The sequence below is a fragment of the Gavia stellata genome, chromosome 32, assembly GCF_030936135.1.
Source record: "Gavia stellata isolate bGavSte3 chromosome 32, bGavSte3.hap2, whole genome shotgun sequence".
NCBI classification, from domain to species: Eukaryota; Metazoa; Chordata; class Aves; order Gaviiformes; family Gaviidae; genus Gavia; species Gavia stellata.
Window position 1 is genome coordinate 5,528,199 of NC_082625.1, and position 17,734 is coordinate 5,545,932.

The 17,734-nt window shown below is 62.3% G+C and overlaps 1 protein-coding gene across 1 annotated transcript; it reads left to right on the plus strand.

The window, feature by feature from the left end:
* The first annotated feature begins 1,225 nt into the window (after positions 1 to 1,225).
* Positions 1,226 to 17,331, plus strand: LOC104261266 (unconventional myosin-Vb-like). The gene is made up of 37 exons (XM_059831647.1): positions 1,226 to 1,242; positions 3,919 to 4,057; positions 4,507 to 4,669; positions 4,766 to 4,910; positions 5,046 to 5,202; positions 5,390 to 5,530; positions 5,762 to 5,843; positions 6,054 to 6,161; positions 6,379 to 6,491; positions 6,604 to 6,869; positions 7,073 to 7,154; positions 7,450 to 7,590; positions 7,674 to 7,796; positions 8,213 to 8,296; positions 8,865 to 9,014; positions 9,170 to 9,267; positions 9,424 to 9,510; positions 9,590 to 9,701; positions 9,932 to 10,143; positions 10,318 to 10,474; positions 10,565 to 10,804; positions 11,571 to 11,780; positions 11,953 to 12,046; positions 12,188 to 12,333; positions 12,571 to 12,684; positions 12,869 to 13,096; positions 13,179 to 13,276; positions 13,925 to 14,111; positions 14,309 to 14,402; positions 14,615 to 14,770; positions 14,942 to 15,093; positions 15,411 to 15,500; positions 15,708 to 15,858; positions 16,305 to 16,575; positions 16,650 to 16,824; positions 16,997 to 17,077; positions 17,173 to 17,331. The coding sequence occupies exons 1-37, from the start codon at positions 1,226 to 1,228 to the stop codon at positions 17,329 to 17,331; spliced, it is 5,223 nt and encodes a 1,740-aa protein (XP_059687630.1).
* Positions 17,332 to 17,734: the final 403 nt, after the last annotated feature.

Here is a 17,734-nt window from a genome sequence, read left to right on the forward strand (position 1 = left end):
CCCATGGAGAGTGGCACCCATGGAGACCGTAGGGACCCAGAGACAGTGGCACCCATGGGCAGTGAAGACCCAGAGACAGTGGCACCCATGGAGAGTGGCACCTACAGACCATAGGGACCCAGAGACAGTGGCACCCATGGAGAGTGGCACCCATGGAGACCGTAGGGACCCAGAGACAGTAGCACCCATGGGCAGTGAAGACCCAGAGACAGTGGCACCCATGGAGAGTGTCACCATGGAGACCATAGGGACCCAGAGACAGTGGCACCCATGGAGAGTGGCACTTACAGACCATAGGGACCCAGAGACAGTGGCACCCATGGAGAGTGGCACCTACAGATCATAGGGACCCAGAGACAGTGGCACCCATGGAGAGTGGCACCTACAGATCATAGGGACCCAGAGACAGTGGCACCCATGGGCAGTGAGGACCCAGAGACAGTGGCACCCATGGAGAGTGCCACCTACAGACCATAGGGACCCAGAGACAGTGGCACCCACAGACAGCGGCACCCATGGGCAGTAGGGACCCACAGACAATGGCACCCATGGTCAGTGACACCCACAGAGAGTGGCACCCATGGGCCATGGGGACCCATGGGCAGCAGCACCCACAGACAGCTGGTGCCGTGGCCACAGGTTTTCATCGTTACTGGAGTTCCTCTGTAACGAGGGGAGCGGGCGCCTGTGCCGTGGGGCTGTGGTGGCATGTAGGTGCTTGGGGTGCCCTGGATGGGAGACCTAGGGTGCACGTGATCAGGGCCCAGGGTGGCCCGGGGTGCCCTGCATGAGGGCAGTTTTGGGGTGTCCTACATAGGAGGGGTCTTTGGGTGCCCTCGATGGGGTCTTGGGGTGTCCCAGGTAGGGGGTGAGTTTGGGGTGTCCTGGGTGGGGGTGTCCCAGATGAGGCTTCTCAGGACGTTCCAAGTGGGGTCTTGGGGTGCCCCTTATGGGGATTCTCGGTGGGTCCCAAATGGGGGTTCTCAAGGTGCCCTGCACAGGGGGCCCTTGGGGTGCCCGAGCTGGGAGGGATGTTGGGGTGCCACGGCACGGGGGGAACCAGTCCCACACCCCCCCGGATCCCGGGGAGGGGCTGTGGGGCGGAACGGGAGACGGAGTGGGGCGGGGACCGGGCCTCCCCCCCTCCCCAATTAGCGGCAATTAGTGGCCATAAAGGGGCTGCGGGCGGTGGGGGGGAGTGCTGGCAGCAGTGGGGGGGGCCGCCATGGCCGCGGGGGACCCGTACGTGCAGGTGAGGGGGCCCGGGGGGGTCCCACCTCGGGGTGCCGCAGAGGGAGCTGGAAGGGCTTCTCCCCCTGCGGGGGGGGGGGCTGGGGTACCCGTGGGGCTGGGGTGCTTGTTGCAGCCCTGGGGGGTGGCTGCAAGTGCTGCGGCCCTGGGTCACCTCCCCACTGGCCCCTGGCTTGGTGGCACCTTGCGGGGTGCCTGGTGGTGTGTGGGTCCGGCCGTGGGCTGCCTGCCCTATGTGGGTGCTGCTGTGGCTGCTGCACCCCAGCTAGGCTGCTCGTGGGGTTCCCTGCCACGCAGGGACCCGTGGCCTGGCAAGCGCGGTGCCTAGCAGGGTGCTGGTCACAGGTGAGAAGGTGACTTTGGTGCTGCCTGGGCACCCATCTGTCCTGCTTCTTGCCCAGCTGGCTTGGCCACTTTCACCCCCCGGACCCTGGCCCGCATCTTCTCCCTCTGCCTCGGTCCAGCTCTGCCCGTCGAGGATGCTTCTGCTGCGAGCAGGCAGTAGGACAGGCTCTTGCTTCTCCCTTTTGCTGCTGTGTATCAAAGATGATCGCTACAGCTGTAGGGCAGACCCTAAACACGGTCCTTTCTCCCTGGAGGTACAACATCAGCCTGCGGGGCTGGAGGGTACTGATGTTTCTGCAGAGGTGCAGCATCCGTCATCGTGGCGTGATTGAGGTGCCAACCTGGGCAAAGCAAGGAGGGTTTCTGTGCTTAAGGCATCATGCCTTGCCTTGGCCCACATCACCGGCCAGGCTGGGACCCAAGTAACTGCATGACCCACTGAGCCAAGTGCCCCGTGGAGCCCTGAGGTCACCTTCCAGCTTTCGCAGCTTGTGCCTGCTCGAGCACCAGCCTGGTGCTCCCTCGGCGGAGGGCTGAGGGGTGAGCCAGGCGCACTAGCAGGGATGCTCTTTTGTCCAGCTGTGATTTGAGCCTGAAATCCGTTAGTGCCTTGCCGGGAAGCTGTACATCGTGCAATTTTCGCTCCCCCCAGCGGCTACTGCTCATAAAAGATAATGGCTTCCTGTCGCTGCTCCTCCGCTGAGCGGCCCCTGCAACACCATCCCCTTCCTGCCCGCTTTATTTCAGCTGCAAAGTCAGGCGTTCAGTCTTCTGACAACTCCTTGGATGTGAACCCAAAGTTCAGCCCCTTCCTTCCCCCTCCCCAGACTTCCAGCCTATTCAGCGCTTGTTTGATCAACTTTAATGATGCATTAACACGTGTGCTTTGCACACTGCGGACCTGGAAACGCTTGCCGCAAGCCAAGTTCCCTGGATTTGCAAAATCGCTGAAACCAAGATGGTTATTCAGGCTCTGGTTTCTAGCAAGAGGCTGGCCCCAGCCCACTGGGGTGGGAGCGTGGTGTGTTAGAGCCCGGTTGCTGCTCTGCAATAGCTCCCAGAGTTCGTGGAAAGAGGTAACACACTCCCATCTCAGCCTGAGAGCAAAGCTGCAACCATCAGATTTCCACCCCCTGCCCTTTTTAAGCTTGAATAGGGTGTCTTCTCTGCCTCCTCGGAGCAGCGGGAGGTACCAGCCTCCTTGAAGCAGTGCCTGTTCCCTGCAGCCTGGCAGAAGCTGCTGAGATGGTGTCTTGACAGCTTGGCGCAGAGCGGGACCCCGGGCACCCGTGCCGGGACTGGGGGCAGCAGGAGCTGTGGTTCCCCACCCCAGGAGTACAGGAGGTCACCCTGTGCCAGCTTGGGGCTGGGTGTTCACTCTCTGCCAGTTGACGGGGTGCCTGCAGAAGGGTTTTGAGGGGTTTGTGGCCCAGTTTTTACCTCTCTACCCCCGTGGGGTTGCGCTGCTTCGCTCCTGCTGAGCATGGGATCCTGCTCCCTGCGGGGTGGCTCCAAAGAGGCTTTATCCAGGCGTGAGGGAGGTGTTAATGCTCTGGTCTGGGTGCAGAGGGAAGTCAGGGCTCACCGTGCTGCAGAACTCCCACTTCATCAGCACCCACTGTCTGCAGAGGGGAAACTGAGGCTGGGAGCACCGGTCCCATGGGTGCCAGCTGGTCCCTGGCACAAGGCTGCCTGCGGTGGCTGGCTCCAGGGAGCTGCAAATTTAGGGGGTGAAAAGGGCATGGGGTGATTTATTTTTTTTCTTATTGCTGTCCCTGTGCTGTGGCCTGTAGCTGGGTCTGCAGAGCTGGCGATGGTGTCTGGATCCGCTCAGTAGTCAGCAAGGGATCTGTACTGCACGTATCTGCTTTCAAGCCTGGTGTCTCTGCCCAGCCAAACCATGCCGCTGCATCCCGAGCATGCTGGGTGTTCAGAAATGCCTGTGCTCAGCACCTTCTGTGTTTCCATAAACCTTCCCTGCAGCAGAAGGCGTGATCGCATCCTTGGGTTGGGGGGTCAGAGGCAACCCCCTCATGCTGAGGGCAGGAGAGGTGCTGACCTTCCTGGGGTGGGCAGCAGAGCTGGGGAGAAGCAGGGCTCCAGTAAAGGCACCTTCCCGCACATCTGGAGAGCAGCTGGGTAGGATCCCTGCCTGCAGGAGCCAAGGGGCCGTGGGGCACCTAGCAGGGTGCCCATGGCTCACCCTGCTACAGCGATGCTGAGCACTGCCTGACTGCCCCAAGTGAGAACCGTGGGGAGGGCTGCGGTGCTTGGGTTGGAGGCCAGATGCTTTCCATGTCTCTTGGCCGTGGCTCTCTGCAGGGGTCCCCTCCCTCCCGTGTCCTTGCAGGGTGCCCGGGTGTGGATCCCTGACTGTGTCGAAGTCTGGAGGGTGGCAGAAATAACCAGAGGCTACAAGGAAGGAGACACTGTTCTCCATCTTCTCCTGGAAGATGGTTCGGTAAGGCTGGAGTTGGGCAGCCCAGCGGGTCCCTCCTGTGCTTGCCATGTGGTCGGGCATACCCAGATGGGAGATAGTTCACCTCTGCACCCCCAAACCAGCCTGGCTCCTCAGCAGGGTGCAGAGAGGCTCAAACATTGCCTGGACATGTCCTGTCTGGTGTCTGAGCAAGAGCCTGGACCACTGCGGCTGTGTCTGGCTCACCGTGCCCTGTGTCCCCTGACTGCCCGGTGAGCTGGTCCTCACTGCCTGCTCCTGTCCGACTTCCCAAAAGGCCTCCAGCTCAGCTCACCGTGCTGGCTGGGCTGTGATTCCCAGTGACTAACAGCCCAAGCACGGCCTGCAGACAGCATCCCTCCTGCTGTGCTGCTCCCCACAGACCCATCCTGCCTTTGTGGGGCCAGCTGACCCTGCTCAGCACTTGTCCTTCTCCATCTCCATCCCCGCAGGCACTGGACTACCCCATCGAGTTCCAGCTGCCACCTCTCTGCAACCCCGACTGCCTCTCAGGCGCTGATGACCTGGTGGCCCTGAGCTACCTGCACGAGCCGGCCGTGCTCCACTCACTCCGCCGGCGCTTCCTGGAGGCCAACGCCATCTACACCTACTGCGGTGAGCCCTGTCACACCCTCCTCTGCCCCTTCCCCACGGCGCCCTGGGCCAGGTGCCCCTCCTGCCCCTGCTCTTTGCACAGCCCTTTTCCTCCAGGTATCATCCTGGTTGCTATCAACCCCTACAAGCCGTTGCCCATCTACGAGGAGGAGGTGATTTACGCCTACAGCGGCCGTGAAATGGGGGACATGGATCCCCACATCTTTGCTTTGGCGGAGGAGGCGTACAAGCAGATGGTGAGGTGAGAGCATCATGTGGGAGCAACCCCAGGGTTGCAGTGGGTGAGGGCTGAAGTCCCCTCTGGACCGCGGTGTGTCTGTGGAGGGCGGTCCTGTTGGGTCACAGGCTGTCCCCAGCTCATGTGCCTCTCTGGCAGGTTTGGGAAGAACCAGTCTCTCATCATCAGTGGCGAGTCGGGCGCGGGGAAGACTGCGTCGGCCAAGTATGCCATGAGATACTTCACCACCGTTGGGGGCTGCCTAGGCAACTCCAGCATGGAGGAGAAGGTGCTGGCCTCCAACCCCGTCATGGAGGTGGGTCCCCTTGGGTCCCCAGGCTCTGCATGGGGATAGCTGGGGCGTCCCTCCAGGCTCTCCCTGTGCTCCTCATGGCCTGTATCCCTGATGTGATGGCAGGTCTGTCCTCCCCGCCCTGTAAAATGGGTGCAAGGACCTGGAGATCTGGGGTCAGCTAAAACCTCCTGCCCTCCTTTCCTGACAGGCCTTTGGGAACGCGAAGACAACCAGGAATGACAACAGTAGCCGCTTTGGGAAGTACATCGAGATCGGCTTCAGCCAAGCGCATGTCACAGGGGCCACTATCAAAACCTACCTGCTGGAGAAGTCCCGTGTCACCTTCCAGGTGGGTTTCTGGGGTGGCACAGGGACAGGGCTGAGTGGGAGCTGCAGTCCTCGGAGAGCAAGGGTGCTCCTCCTGGGCATCCCCCAGGGAAGCAACCCCAGTGCTGCTGAGTTGAGCTGGGAGAGGGGAAGGTGTCCCTTGTCCCCAAATCTGTGGCTGCAGCACTGCTGCAGGGGAGCAGGGTGGCCCAAGGGGACCTGGCTTCTTGGTGATTTTCTTGCTCATCCACAGGCGAAGGCGGAGAGGAACTACCACATCTTCTACCAGCTCTGTGCCTCGGCCACCCTGCCCGAGCTCCAGGGCCTGGGTCTCCGTGAGTGTCCCCACGTCCCCGCTGGAGCCCCATGGCACAGCTTGCTGCCAGCCTGTCCCACACTGGGCAGTGCCAGGCTTTCCTGCCCTCCCCAGCTGGGTGCTGGAGGAGGCTCTGCTGCTGGTGGGCACCCCGGGGTGGGGTAAGGGTGGTTGGGAGCCCCGTGGGGCAGGTCATGCTGGTTCACAGCCTGACACATCTCACCCACAGGTGGGGCAGAGTCCTTCCACTACACCTGCCAGGGCCAGTGCACCGCTGCCCACAGCGTGAGCGATGCGGCTGACTTGGACAGCACACGGCACGCCTTCTCGCTCCTGGGTACTGCCATGGGTGGGGAGGGCGTGGGCAGGGCGGGTCCCCAGTGCTGGCTGTCCCACTGCCCTCACCCCGATGCTGGTGCCAGACATCCCAGTGCTGGGGAGCCTGCCTATCTACCGGCCGTTCCCATCCCTCCGGTTTGTGCGATGCAGGGGGGCAGACCAGCATGGGGTGGGGGGAGCCTGGGGAGTCCCTCATGCCTGTGCTGTGCCCACAGGTGTCCCTGAGGCTGATCAGCTGGAGCTATTCAGCATCCTGGCTGCCATCCTGCACCTGGGCAACATTGTGGTCAGAGGGAGGGACCGCCGTGGGGATGGTTGCTTTGTGGAGGTGGGCGAGAGCTTGCTGCCTGCACCCTGCATCCCAAACTGGCTCCTGAGCTGCACCGGCTGCAGGAGCCATATCTCGCAATACCGTGGTGACGGGGTCTGTCCCGTTGCAGCCTGCCGATGAGGCCCTAGGGCTGTTCTGCACGCTGCTGGGCGTCGAGGCATCACAGGTGATGCGCTGGCTCTGTCACCGCAAGCTGGTCACTGCTGGCGAGACCTACCTGAAGCCCCTCTCCAGGCAGCAGGCGCTCGACTCCCGGGATGCCCTGGCCAAGCATATGTATGGGCAGGTCTTCAGGTGGATGGTGAGCAGGGTCAACCGTGCCCTGCGGTCACTGGAGGGCCACTGTACCTCCATTGGCATCCTGGACATTTATGGGTAAGAGCAGCTCCCCTCTCCTGGGCTGCCTGGAAGAGCATGGTCCTGCTGCTGCATCAGCTGTGGGTCTGTGGCCATGGGACATGGGGCAGTACCCGTCCCTGCAGTGGGGCCAGTTGGGTGCCTCTGCCTGGAGCTTGTGGCTGGTTGGGGTGGCTCTACCCAGCAGCTGCCTCAGGCATGTCTGTCTCTGCTGCCCGCAGGTTTGAGATGTTTGAGTTCAACAGCTTTGAGCAGTTCTGCATCAACTATGCCAACGAGAAGCTGCAGCAGCTCTTCAACCTGGTGGGTGTCACCCAAATGTGTCTCCTTGGTGGGAGCTGGCGAGGGTGGGTCCTGCACATCCCCGCTGCACTGCTGCTTTTGGTGCTCTCCGCTTTGAATGTGGCTGGTGCTTCAGTCCCTGCAAACATGGGGTTCTGGGAGGCTGCTGGAGCTGGGCATGGTCCCCTGCTTTCTCCCAAAGTGCTTCTGCTCCAGGAGAAGGGCTGCTCGGGTGTCTTATGGAAGACACTGCCTGGTGGCTGGCCACCTTTGTCACCTCCTGGCTCAGTCCTGCTCTGCTCTCCCTGCCCTCCAGCACGTCTTCAAGCTGGAGCAGGAGGAGTATGTGACGGAGGAGATCCCTTGGGTCTTTGTTGACTTCTGTGACAACCAGCCATGCATTGAGCTCATCGAGGGCCGACTTGGCATCCTGGACCTGCTGAATGAGGAGTGCAAGGTGGGCAAGGGGTGCCGGGAGCAGGCTGCCATGGCACCCAGAACCCCACCCCCGCTGCCCCTTCTGACCCATTTGCTTTTCAGATGCCCCAAGGCAGTGATGGGAGCTGGGCCCAGAAGCTTTACCAGACCCATCTCAGCAGCTCTCACTTCCAGAAGCCCAAGAGGCCCACGGATGCGTTCATTGTCTGCCACTTTGCTGGCAAGGTAGGGAAAGCTGTGGCAGAACAGCCCTGGGTGGGGAGGGCTTGGCAGTGGCTCCACACCAGTGGGCACCCAGCCTGCCCTGTCTAGAGCTGGTGGTGGCAGCTCCTGCAGCCTTCCACCGTCCTGAGTGGCTGCAGCAGCCGTCTGCAGCCAGGGAAGTGGATCCTGCTGGCTCTGCTGCTAAGTGCTGGGCTGCAACTCTTTAACTGAGAGTAAAAAATACAGAAACTCTGGCTGTGATGGTTCCCATCAGTAGCCTTGCAGCAGGGCAGGAGCTAGGCAGTGTGGCCACCACCAGCTCTGACCCCTGCAAGGACTTCTTCCAAAAGCCTTGGACTGTGTCCAAGCAGAGCCCTGCACCAAACCAGTCTGGGAAGCTGCGGGCTAATGCTGGTGCTTGCCTTGTCTCCTGCCAGGTGGAATACCAATGTGTTGGGTTTGTGGAGAAGAACAGGGACACTGTCCCCGAGGAGCTGGTGGGGCTGCTGCGAGCCAGCAAGGTGAGAGCCACCCTGAGCAGGGGCTGCGTAGGGCAGAGCCTGGCCGGCTCGTGGTCCCGGGAGCCTGGGGCTGGGAAGAAGGTATAAGTCGTGCAGGGTAAATCCCTGTCTGCCTGCTGGCACAGCCCCGTGCGGTGCTGGCTGCAGTCAGGGTGCCCTGAGATGTGGGTGCTCCCTGCTTTGGGCTTCCCTATCTTGGGGGACACCTTGGCCATGTCCCTGCTGAGAGGGCTTGGAGGGTCCTGCTGCTTCTACGTTTGTAACACTGTCACTCCTCCCTCTTCCTCTGCATGGCCCCAGCAGAAGGTAAGGGACATCTCAGAGGGCTCTCGAGCACACCTCGAGGGTTCCCATGGCTTGCACTTGGTTTTTCCTGGGGGAAGCAGCAGGCAGGGGCAAGGCTGGATGTGGCACACCGGGGCTGTAGCAGGGCAGAGGACCGTGCACTGGGCTGGCCTCTGTGGAGCCTGTGGTCTTCTGGGGCTGTCTCCCAGTGGTGATGGCTCTCTGGGTATTGGGTGGTGCTCGCTGGAAGGCCTGCCTGGCTCTCACGCTCTGCTCTGTGCAGTCTGCCCTGCTCGCTGAGCTCTTCCTGGAGGAAGGGAACGGCCCCATGTCGCTGCAGTCCCGCAGGTCCAGCGGGCTCAGGATGGCTGGTCGCCCCAGCCGCAGATCGCTGCCCGGTAGCCAAAAGAGCAAGAAGTCCATCTCCAGCCAGGTATGGGGTGGTGGTGGGGGGGAAATGTGTGTTGGCCCCAGAGAACTGGGGCTGGGGTAGCCCCAAGGGGACCCATGTGTGTCCTGGCCTGGGGAACCCTGCAAGCCCCAGGATGTTCATGCTGGCCCGGACCACGCTTGCCTTGTCCTCTGCAGTTCAAAGCCTCCCTGAACCGGCTGATGGAGATGCTGGGCAGCACCACACCGCACTACGTCCGCTGCATCAAACCCAACGATGGCAAGCAGCCCTTCGTGTGAGTGCCTGGCCAGGGAGGCTGGAGAGGATGGGGATGGGGACACTGGGGCACTGCTGTCCCTCCAGTCTGTGTCCCCCTTGCCCTGGCCCTGCATAGCTTGGAGCATGCCAAACTGGCTGGGACCCATTCTAGATGAGCCCCTCTTTGCCCCAGGTTTGACTCCAGGCGAGCGGTGGAGCAGCTACGAGCCTGCGGGGTCCTGGAGACCATCCGGATCAGTGCCTCAGGCTACCCCTCCAGGTATCCCCCAGCTTCAGCAGCACCTTGGGTGCTCCCCACCTCTTCAGCACCTCTGACCCCCCCACCCTGTCCCCCACAGGTGGACATACCAGGAGTTCTTAGAGAGGTACAGGGCTCTGGTGAGCAGAGAGGAGCTGATGGGCACTGATGAGAAGCAGATCTGCAGCCTCGCCCTTGAGAGACTGCTCCAAGTAAGGGTCCTGCTTGCGGGGTGCAGCTGTGGTACCAGAGTCTCCCTTGCAGATGCTTCTCACCATGTGTGGGTGCCCAGTGGGGTCCAGAATGGGTGAGCTGGGAGACAGGGAGGAACTTGGCCTCCAGGGAGATTGGATGGGGAGATGAGTGGTGTGAGGAGCATTGCTTTGGGGAGCCTGGCTGGGGTATGCTTTGTCCCTGGGACTGACTCCACCCTTGCACACAGGATCCCAGCAAGTACCAGTGTGGGAAGAGCAAGGTGTTTTTCCGGGCTGGCCAAGTGGCTTACCTGGAGGAGCTGCGGTACCAGCGGCTGAGGACGGCCTGCATCCTGCTGCAGAGGCACCTGCGGGGCTGGCTGGCACGGAGGTGCTTTAGACGGGCACACGCTGCAGCAGTCTGCCTGCAGCGCCATGCCCGGGGCATGCTGGCCCGGAGGTGAGTGGGGGACGGGGCTTGGCGGGACCTGCAATGAGCTGAGACAGAACTCAGCCTGGGGGTGAGCTAGTGGTTGTACTGGCTCTGGGCTGGGCTTTGACCTGGGTGTCCCTGTGGCATGGGCTGGGCTGCAGGCTTGGCCACCCCCTGCCCAGCTCTCTGCCTTCCCTGCAGGTTTGCCAGGACGCTGCGAAGGACCAGGGCTGCTGTGATACTGCAGAAGACCCTGAGGATGGTTCTGGCCCGGCGTTCCTACCTACGCATGCGCCGGGCTGTCATCACCATCCAAGCCTTTGCACGGGGCATGTTTGCCCGGCGTCTTTACCAACAGGTAGGAGCCTGGCAGGGCAGTGGGTGTCCCAATTCCCACCTGGGGGGCTGTGCCGCTGGCAGTGCCACTGCCCCATCTTTCCCTCCACAGATGGTGTGGCACCAGAAAGCGGTGGTGATCCAGGCTGCTGTCAGGGGCTGGCTGGCCCGGACCCACTATGCCCGCCTGCGCGGGGCAGTCATCTACCTGCAGTGCTGCTACCGCCGGGTGCGGGCATGCCGGGAGCTGCAGCGGCTGCGTGTCGAGGCACGCTCGGTCGAGCACTACAAGCAGCTGCACAAGGGCATGGAGATCAAGGTGATACAGCTGCAGTGCAGGCTGGATGAGCAGGTGGGTGCTGGCTTCAGCCCTTCGTGGGTCCCAGGGCATGGGAGCAGCTGCTTTTTGCTGACCACCCTGTGCAGCCAAAACCATTCCTGCCCTTGTCTTCACTCCTCTCCTGGCCCTGGGGTGGGAGCTGATCCTGCCTGACATGCGTCCCCAGGCAGGAGTCATGCATCTGGGTCTCGTTCCTGGGTTTTCAGTGCTCCCTATGGATGTGGGGCTGGTGGCCCTGGGGATGGGCTGGGCACCCTTCCGGGTGCTTGGCTGGGTGCAGCCTTGCAGCACGGTGTCATGTGCTGGGAACAGTTCCGGCATGGCGTGTTGTCCCACCACATTCCTGCCGGCAGCATCTGCCGTTGCCATCTGGGTGAGCGTCTCTGCTTCGGCTGTCACCACTCCATTTCTGGGGGTGTCTGTGGAAGGGGAGGGCGGGCTCCTGTGGTGTGATCCTCTCTCTGGGGGAAGCAGGGCTGGAAAATCCTGCTGTGTTGGGCCTAGCCAGGAGGTGGGTAATGGGCTGTAAAGCCATGGCAAAGCTCATGCATGGCTGCATGTGGGATGGCATAGCATGGCAAGCTGCTCTCCCAGGCCTGAGCTCTGTTTGAGGTGATAAGAGGCTCAGGGCTCCAAAGAGATGGGTGGGAAATAGGGTATCCAGGCTCATTGCGGAAGGGCAGCCTGAGTATGCATGGGCTCTCATCGCTGGGCGACACGTGGGGATATGCCCTTGTTCCCGGCCACCCGCCTGACGTGCTCTGCCCGTTGACCCAAGGCCCAGGAGAAGCAGCGGCTGGCGGAGCAGCTCTCGGGGCTGAACGCTGCCCATGCTGAGGAGGTGCAGCGCCTGCGGGCCGAGATGCAGCGGCTGCGGGAGGATGCAGCCCGTGACACCCAAGTCCAGCAGCTGCAGGAGCGGCTGGCCGAGCTGGAGAGGCACAGTGTGAAGAACTGCCTGAGCCAGGAGGTCGAGGAGCTCAGGCAGGTCTGTCTGTCTATGGGATGTTCTTGCTCTGCTGGGGCTCAGCGGGGCTCTCCAGGGACCTGGCAGCATGCTGTGCTTCCTGCCATGGGGTGGTCCCTGGAGGAGACCGCTGGCAGCCGGGGCTGGCCTCGGGCAGGGCTCTGGCTGTACCTGCCCCTCTGCTTTCCTGCAGCGCTTGGCAGAGGTGGAAGCCATGAAGCTGCAGCTGGGGGAGGAGAAGGATGCCCTGATCCAGCGCATGTTGGAGCAGTCGCAGGATCTGGAAGGTAAGAGGGGTCCTCTGATCCGCTCATCCCATTCCCCTGGGTATGAGCTGTTCCTGCAGGCTTGGTGTCTTACTGCATGTCCCCTTGCAGAGGGGTCCCAGCTTTGCCTGTCCCCACTCCCTGCTGTGTCTGTCCCCACAGAGCGGCACCAGCGTGCGGCACGGGAGAGCCAGGGGCTGCTGCAGGAGCTGGAGGAGGAGCGGGCGCGCTACCAGAGCCTGGTGCAGGAGTACGCCCGCCTGGAGCAGGGCTACGAGAACCTGCAGGATGAGGTGGCCTTCCACAGGGTGAGGGGCTGGCAGGGACACAGGGAGGCTCAGGACAACCCCTCCCTCGGCTCCCTGGGGGGAGTAGGCAGTGCTGGCTGGGGGGCACCCTCTGCAGAAGTGGGCTCCCCAGCTCACGTGCTGGGGGATCCCCAAGCCAAGGTGTCCTCCTGAGGCCATCGCTGCTCTGCCCCAGCTGATGCGCCAGCAGGCACTTGGGGTGTGGGGGAACAACCTTGTCCTTCTCTCCCCACTCAGCAAAGCACCTTGAGACGGTCCCCCTCATCAGAGAGCTTCTTGGGCTCTGAGAGCAGCTGCTTGTCCTCCATGTCCATGGCTCCTTCACGAGACGGCTCCGACCAGCAGGCTGAGGCTAGTGGGGACACTGGTGGGGACTGGGGGTGACAAGTGGACTGTCCCTTTCCCTGGCTATGGGGACAGCTGTGTCCTGGGGCTCCTGGCTGGGAGCTGGTCCCATTGAGGAGGGATGTCTGCGGGTGTTCCGGTGCTGGTGCCCGGCACTGGCTGCTGTGCCAAACCCTGTCTCTGCACCCAGGGGCTGGAGGAACGCTGGCAGCCGGTGCTAGAGGGGCCACAGCCCAGTGGTGAGGTGCTGCTGAACGGCAGTGTGGGCCAGGATCCCTTCGAGAAGGCATACCTTCTCCTCCTGGGGCAGCTCAATGCTGTCAACGAGGAGCTGGCCCGGACCCGGGAGGAGCTGCGGAGGTCCAAGGCCCCTGTGGAGCCGGAGGAGAGGAGACCGTTGGACTTCCTCAAGCGCAGGGTGAGCCCCTGCCCCACTGCCATGAGCAGGGCCAGATCCGGGCTGGTGGGGCTGGCCTCACCCTGCTCTCTTCTCCCCGCAGAACATAGCTGAGATGCTGGGGCTGGGCAGGAGCCCGGAGAAAGTGGCAGTGGATGATGACTTGAAGCATGCATACGATGCGGTGCAGGTTGCCAATAGGTGAGTGTGGTCCCAGGGAGATGGTGCCCAGCTGAGGCTGGTTTCCCCACAATGGGCTGCTGGATCCATGCTGCTGGTGGGGCTTTCCCTGGTGTTTTAGCCAGCCATGGCTTGGGTTGCAGCTGCCTGGCCTCTGCAGTGCTGGGCAGCTGCAAATCCTCTTTGAAGCAGCCACCTCCTCACATGCTATTAGCACCGTAGCCCCAGCTGGGCTGGGAGAGCAAGGGCAGCCTGCTCCTTGCTGCCCAGCTTGGTGTGGGGTAGCCCTGGCTTTCCTTCCCTTCTCTCAGCACACCCAGCTGTGTGTTCCTGAGGGGCTGGAGCATCCCACCTTGCTCTGAGCACAGGCACTCCCACTGCAGGAGCAGACTGGGTGCCCTGGGCTCAACAGGAGCCTCCTAAGAGGGCAGGGCTGGTGCAGCCTGTTCCTGGGCTGTGCCGTGTGTGCTCGAGGCTCGGTGCAGCCGGAGGGGAGATGCTCTGTTAGCACAGCTGGGTCTGTGCTGCTCTCAGGGTACCTGGGCAGGGGGAGAGTTCCCAGCACTGAGGTTTCAGGGGAGAAATACCTCCTCAGCAGCCTCCCCAAGGGATGGGGTACGGCAGCTGAAGGAGGTTGGTGCCTCAGTTTCCCTGGGTGCATGTGTGCAGGCTGCTGGCGAGTCAGCTGCGGGAGGAGAAGCAGCAGCACGAGGAGGAGGTAGAAGGGCTGCACCTCGACATCTGCTCACTCAAGCAGCTGAGCCAGCAGCAGGCAGCCCTCATCCAGGACCTGCAGCGGCACCACGGGCAGGAGGGGCTGCAGCACCATGTCCTGCGGCTCAAGGAGGAGAACTGGGTAAGGAGTTGGGTGTAGGGGGGCGGGCAGGACCAGGCTTGAGGCTGGCTTCCATCCTCTTGCCCTGTGGTGAGCTGCAGCAGCCCCTTAGGGAGCAACATGGAGGATGCTGCTGCATCCTCCCAGCTCTGCTCCTCTTGGGGGGGTGTCCAGCTGAGGGAGGCTGGCTGAGCCCTACAGGGGCTGTTCCTCTCCAGGAGCTGGCCCAGAAGCTGGAGAAGCAGGAGAGGACCACACTGAAGCTCCAGAAGCAACTGAGAGTCTATGCAAAGCAGATCCAGGAGCTCACAGGCAAGTGCCTGCATGGGAGGGTGGCATGGGGCTGGCTGGAGGGTCACCAGCCTTGTTTCAGCCTGGAGCATCACCCAGCCTCAACATGGGGAGCAGAGTGCCCCCCAAACAGAGATGCTGGGGAGCATCTCCTTGGACTGAGCTGAGGGGACCTGATCTGGGTCCCACAGCCCAGGACACAGCAGGATGTGACCTGCGCTCCTCTCCTGCAGTGAAGAGAGAGGCTACTGGGCCAGTGCAGGAGTTGGCAGCGTCTGCTGTAGTCCCATCCCGGTCCCCCATGGTCCGGTCCCTGGCTGGGCCATCCCAGGCCATGCTAGCATGGAGGATGGAGGATGAAGGGCGCATTATCAAGGCCGTCATCACAGGTAGGGTTTGGAGAGATGGGGACTCCTTACCCCAGCTTGGTCCCTGCTAGGGTTTCTTGCCAACATCTGTGTGAGCTCACCCTTCCAGTGTTGCTGGGGCAGCATCCTGCCTGGCTCAGGATCACTTTTCTGTAGCTGCCTGGATCCCAACTGTCCTGCTTTCCCCTCCAGACTACAAACCACAGAGCAGCCCTGGGGCGCTCCCAGACCTGCCAGCTTATGTCCTCTTCCTGTGCTTCCGGCATGCGGACCACTGCTGTGATGAGCCGCGGGCCCGCTCGCTTATGGATGCAGCCATCGATGCCATCAAAAGGGTCATGAAGGTGCTGGGCTTGGGAGTGTGGGTTGGGCTGAGGAGCAGGAGCTTCACCGGCCAAGCTGGGGGTGGCACTGGGGCAGCAGCCTGGCCCCCGGGGCACAGCATGTGCCTGACTGCAGTGTCCAGCATCTCCTGGGGTGAGGGGTGCCCCTGGGTGCCGCAGGGCTCCCGTGAGAGGATCTGACAGCTCGGCACCCCCACAGCCCTTCTCGGGCTGCAGCTAGTGCCGTGTGGCTCATGGAGCTACCGTGGGGTGTGAGGGCTTGCTGCTGTCGCTGCCAGAGCCCTGCTGACCCCAGCGCTCTCTCTTCCCTCCTGCAGAAGCACAGTGATGACTTTAACGTGGTGGCACTCTGGCTTGCCAACGCCTGCCGGCTCCTGAACTGCCTGCGCCAGTACAGTCGGGATGAGGTAGGGCTGGGCTGCTGAGGGTCTGCCACCTCCCTGGGAAGGGTGGGAGCTTAGCAGGGACAGGGTTTGTCCCCACCTGAGGCTGCATCCTCTTTGCACCTGACCCAGGTAGGCAGGGATGTGCTGGGATGACACTGCTTCATGCTTGCTTGGGGACCCAGCTGTGTCCCCTGGTACTGCTGGCTCTGACCTAGCTTGTGCCCGCAGAGCTACTGGCAGGGGAACACGGCACGGCAGAACGAGCATCGCCTGCAGAACGTGGACCCCCAGGGCTCCTGCCGCAGCCTGGGTGCCCTGGCTGTCCAGCTCTACCAGCAGCTCATCCGCACCGCCGAGAAGCACCTCAAACCCATGATTGGTATGGCCTGGGCTTGGGGGGCTTGCAGGGCACTCGTGGGATACTGGTTCAGGGAAGGAGCACTGAACTCGGCTGTGCGCACTGCCTGGTCTGTTAGAGGCTGTACCCGGAGGGGGGAGGTAGGCTTTAAATTGGGGGCCCCCTTCTATGAGGGACCATCTGCTCCTTGAGCTCCCCAGCTACCTCCTCCAAGCCAGGAAGCTCAAGTGGGCTCAGCACCCTGGGGACCTTGGGCTGCATCCATGGGGAGCTCTATTCCCCCGTGCCCTGCTTTGCAGCCTTATGGAGCAGGGCCAGCCCCTGGTCTAGCCTGGGCCAACTGTCCTGGAGGTGTCATTGGCCCCTGCATCCCCAACTGGGACACAGAGCCAGGGAGCAGTGTACTGGCCGCTTGAGGCACAACGTGGCGTCTCTGCCTCATATGATGAGCCTTTTCAACTCTTTAGTTGCCGCAATGCTGGAAAGCGAGCCCATACAGGGCTTGTCCTCCTCCTGCCCTCCTGGCCACCGCCGGTCCTCGGCATCCCCTGCCCACACGCTGCCTGAGCTGCTGCAGCAGCTGGGCTCCTTCCGTGCAGCGCTGGACCACCATGGGCTGGCCCCCAGCGTGGGGCACCAGGCCCTGCGCCAGCTCCTCTTCCTCATCAGCGGCACCACCCTCAACTACCTGCTGCTGAGAAAGGACACGTGCTCCTGGAGCCGCGGCATCCAGCTCAGGTCGGTCCCCGTGCAGTTCTAGGGGAGCTGGGGCATGGCCCATGCGCCTCCCCCTGACCTGGGCTCCCTGGCAGGTACAACATCAGCCAGCTGGAGCAGTGGCTGCGGGCGGAGGGGCTGCAGCAGAGTGGGGCCCGTGAGGTGCTGGAGCCCCTGGTCCAGGCTGCCCAGCTGCTGCAGGTGAAGAAGGTGACAGAGGAGGATGCTGGAGCTCTCTGCAGCCTGTGCACAGTGCTGTCACCCCAGCAGGTACTTGAAGGGGTTGGGGCTCGCTGGGTGCTCATCCTATCCCACGGCTCCTTGGCCTCCCTGGGTGCCTCACCAGGGATGCACTGGCACTGGGGATCATGCCGTACCCAGAAGTGTCTGGATGAGCCCAGCCCTTCCCTTGCCTGTTGACAGTCCCCATCTTCTCCTCCAGGTTGTGAAGATCCTCCGGGCTTACACCCCAGCTGTCGGGCTGGAGGAGCGCATCAGCCCCAGCTTCATCAACAGTGTCGAGGTAAGCGGGACCTGGGGTCCGGTGCTGGGGGGGAACCATCCTGCATGGGCCCCCTCCCTGGGGCAGCCTTGGATGTGAGCGCTGTGTCCCCACAGAAGCAGCTGCAGGACCAGTACGGAGGGGGACCAAGCCAGCTCCTGGTGGACACCAGTCACCTCTTCCCTGTGCACCTGCCCTTCACCGCCTCCCCCCTGCACCTGGACGAGCTCCACATCCCTGATGCCCTCAACCTGGCCTTCCTCGTCCGCCACTGAGCCCAGGTCTGGCCCTGGGCCACTGCCAGGGCCCCGTCGTGGGGTGTCTGAACCCCCTGAGGTGTAGAAGGCTGTGAAGGCTGGGGGTGCAGCACTTTTTATGTGTGCCGTTCTTCTGGGAAGTTGTTTATTTATTGAAACTTGGGTCCCTTGTTTGTGGCACGGCCAGGGCCTGTGATAGTCCTGTGCTGGGGATTTTGGCCACTTTTTAATCCTTTGAAGTTAATAAAAGTCTTTGCAGATAACTTTGGAGTCCTAGGCTGTTTGGGGTGGGTGCACTTTTTGCAGGATGGCATGAGGGAACTTGAGGACTATTGCTGGGGCATTCCTGGGGCTTTCCATGAGTTATGGAATTATTTGGGTTGGAGAGGACCTTTAAAGACCATCTAGTTCCAAACCTGTG

Bases quoted from the DNA above. Each gene is read 5' to 3' on its own strand.
- LOC104261266 (XM_059831647.1), top strand. The intron at 7,797-8,212 runs GTAGGGAAAGCT...GTCTCCTGCCAG, and splicing joins TCTGCCACTTTGCTGGCAAG to GTGGAATACCAATGTGTTGG. The intron at 17,078-17,172 runs GTAAGCGGGACC...GTGTCCCCACAG, and splicing joins GCTTCATCAACAGTGTCGAG to AAGCAGCTGCAGGACCAGTA.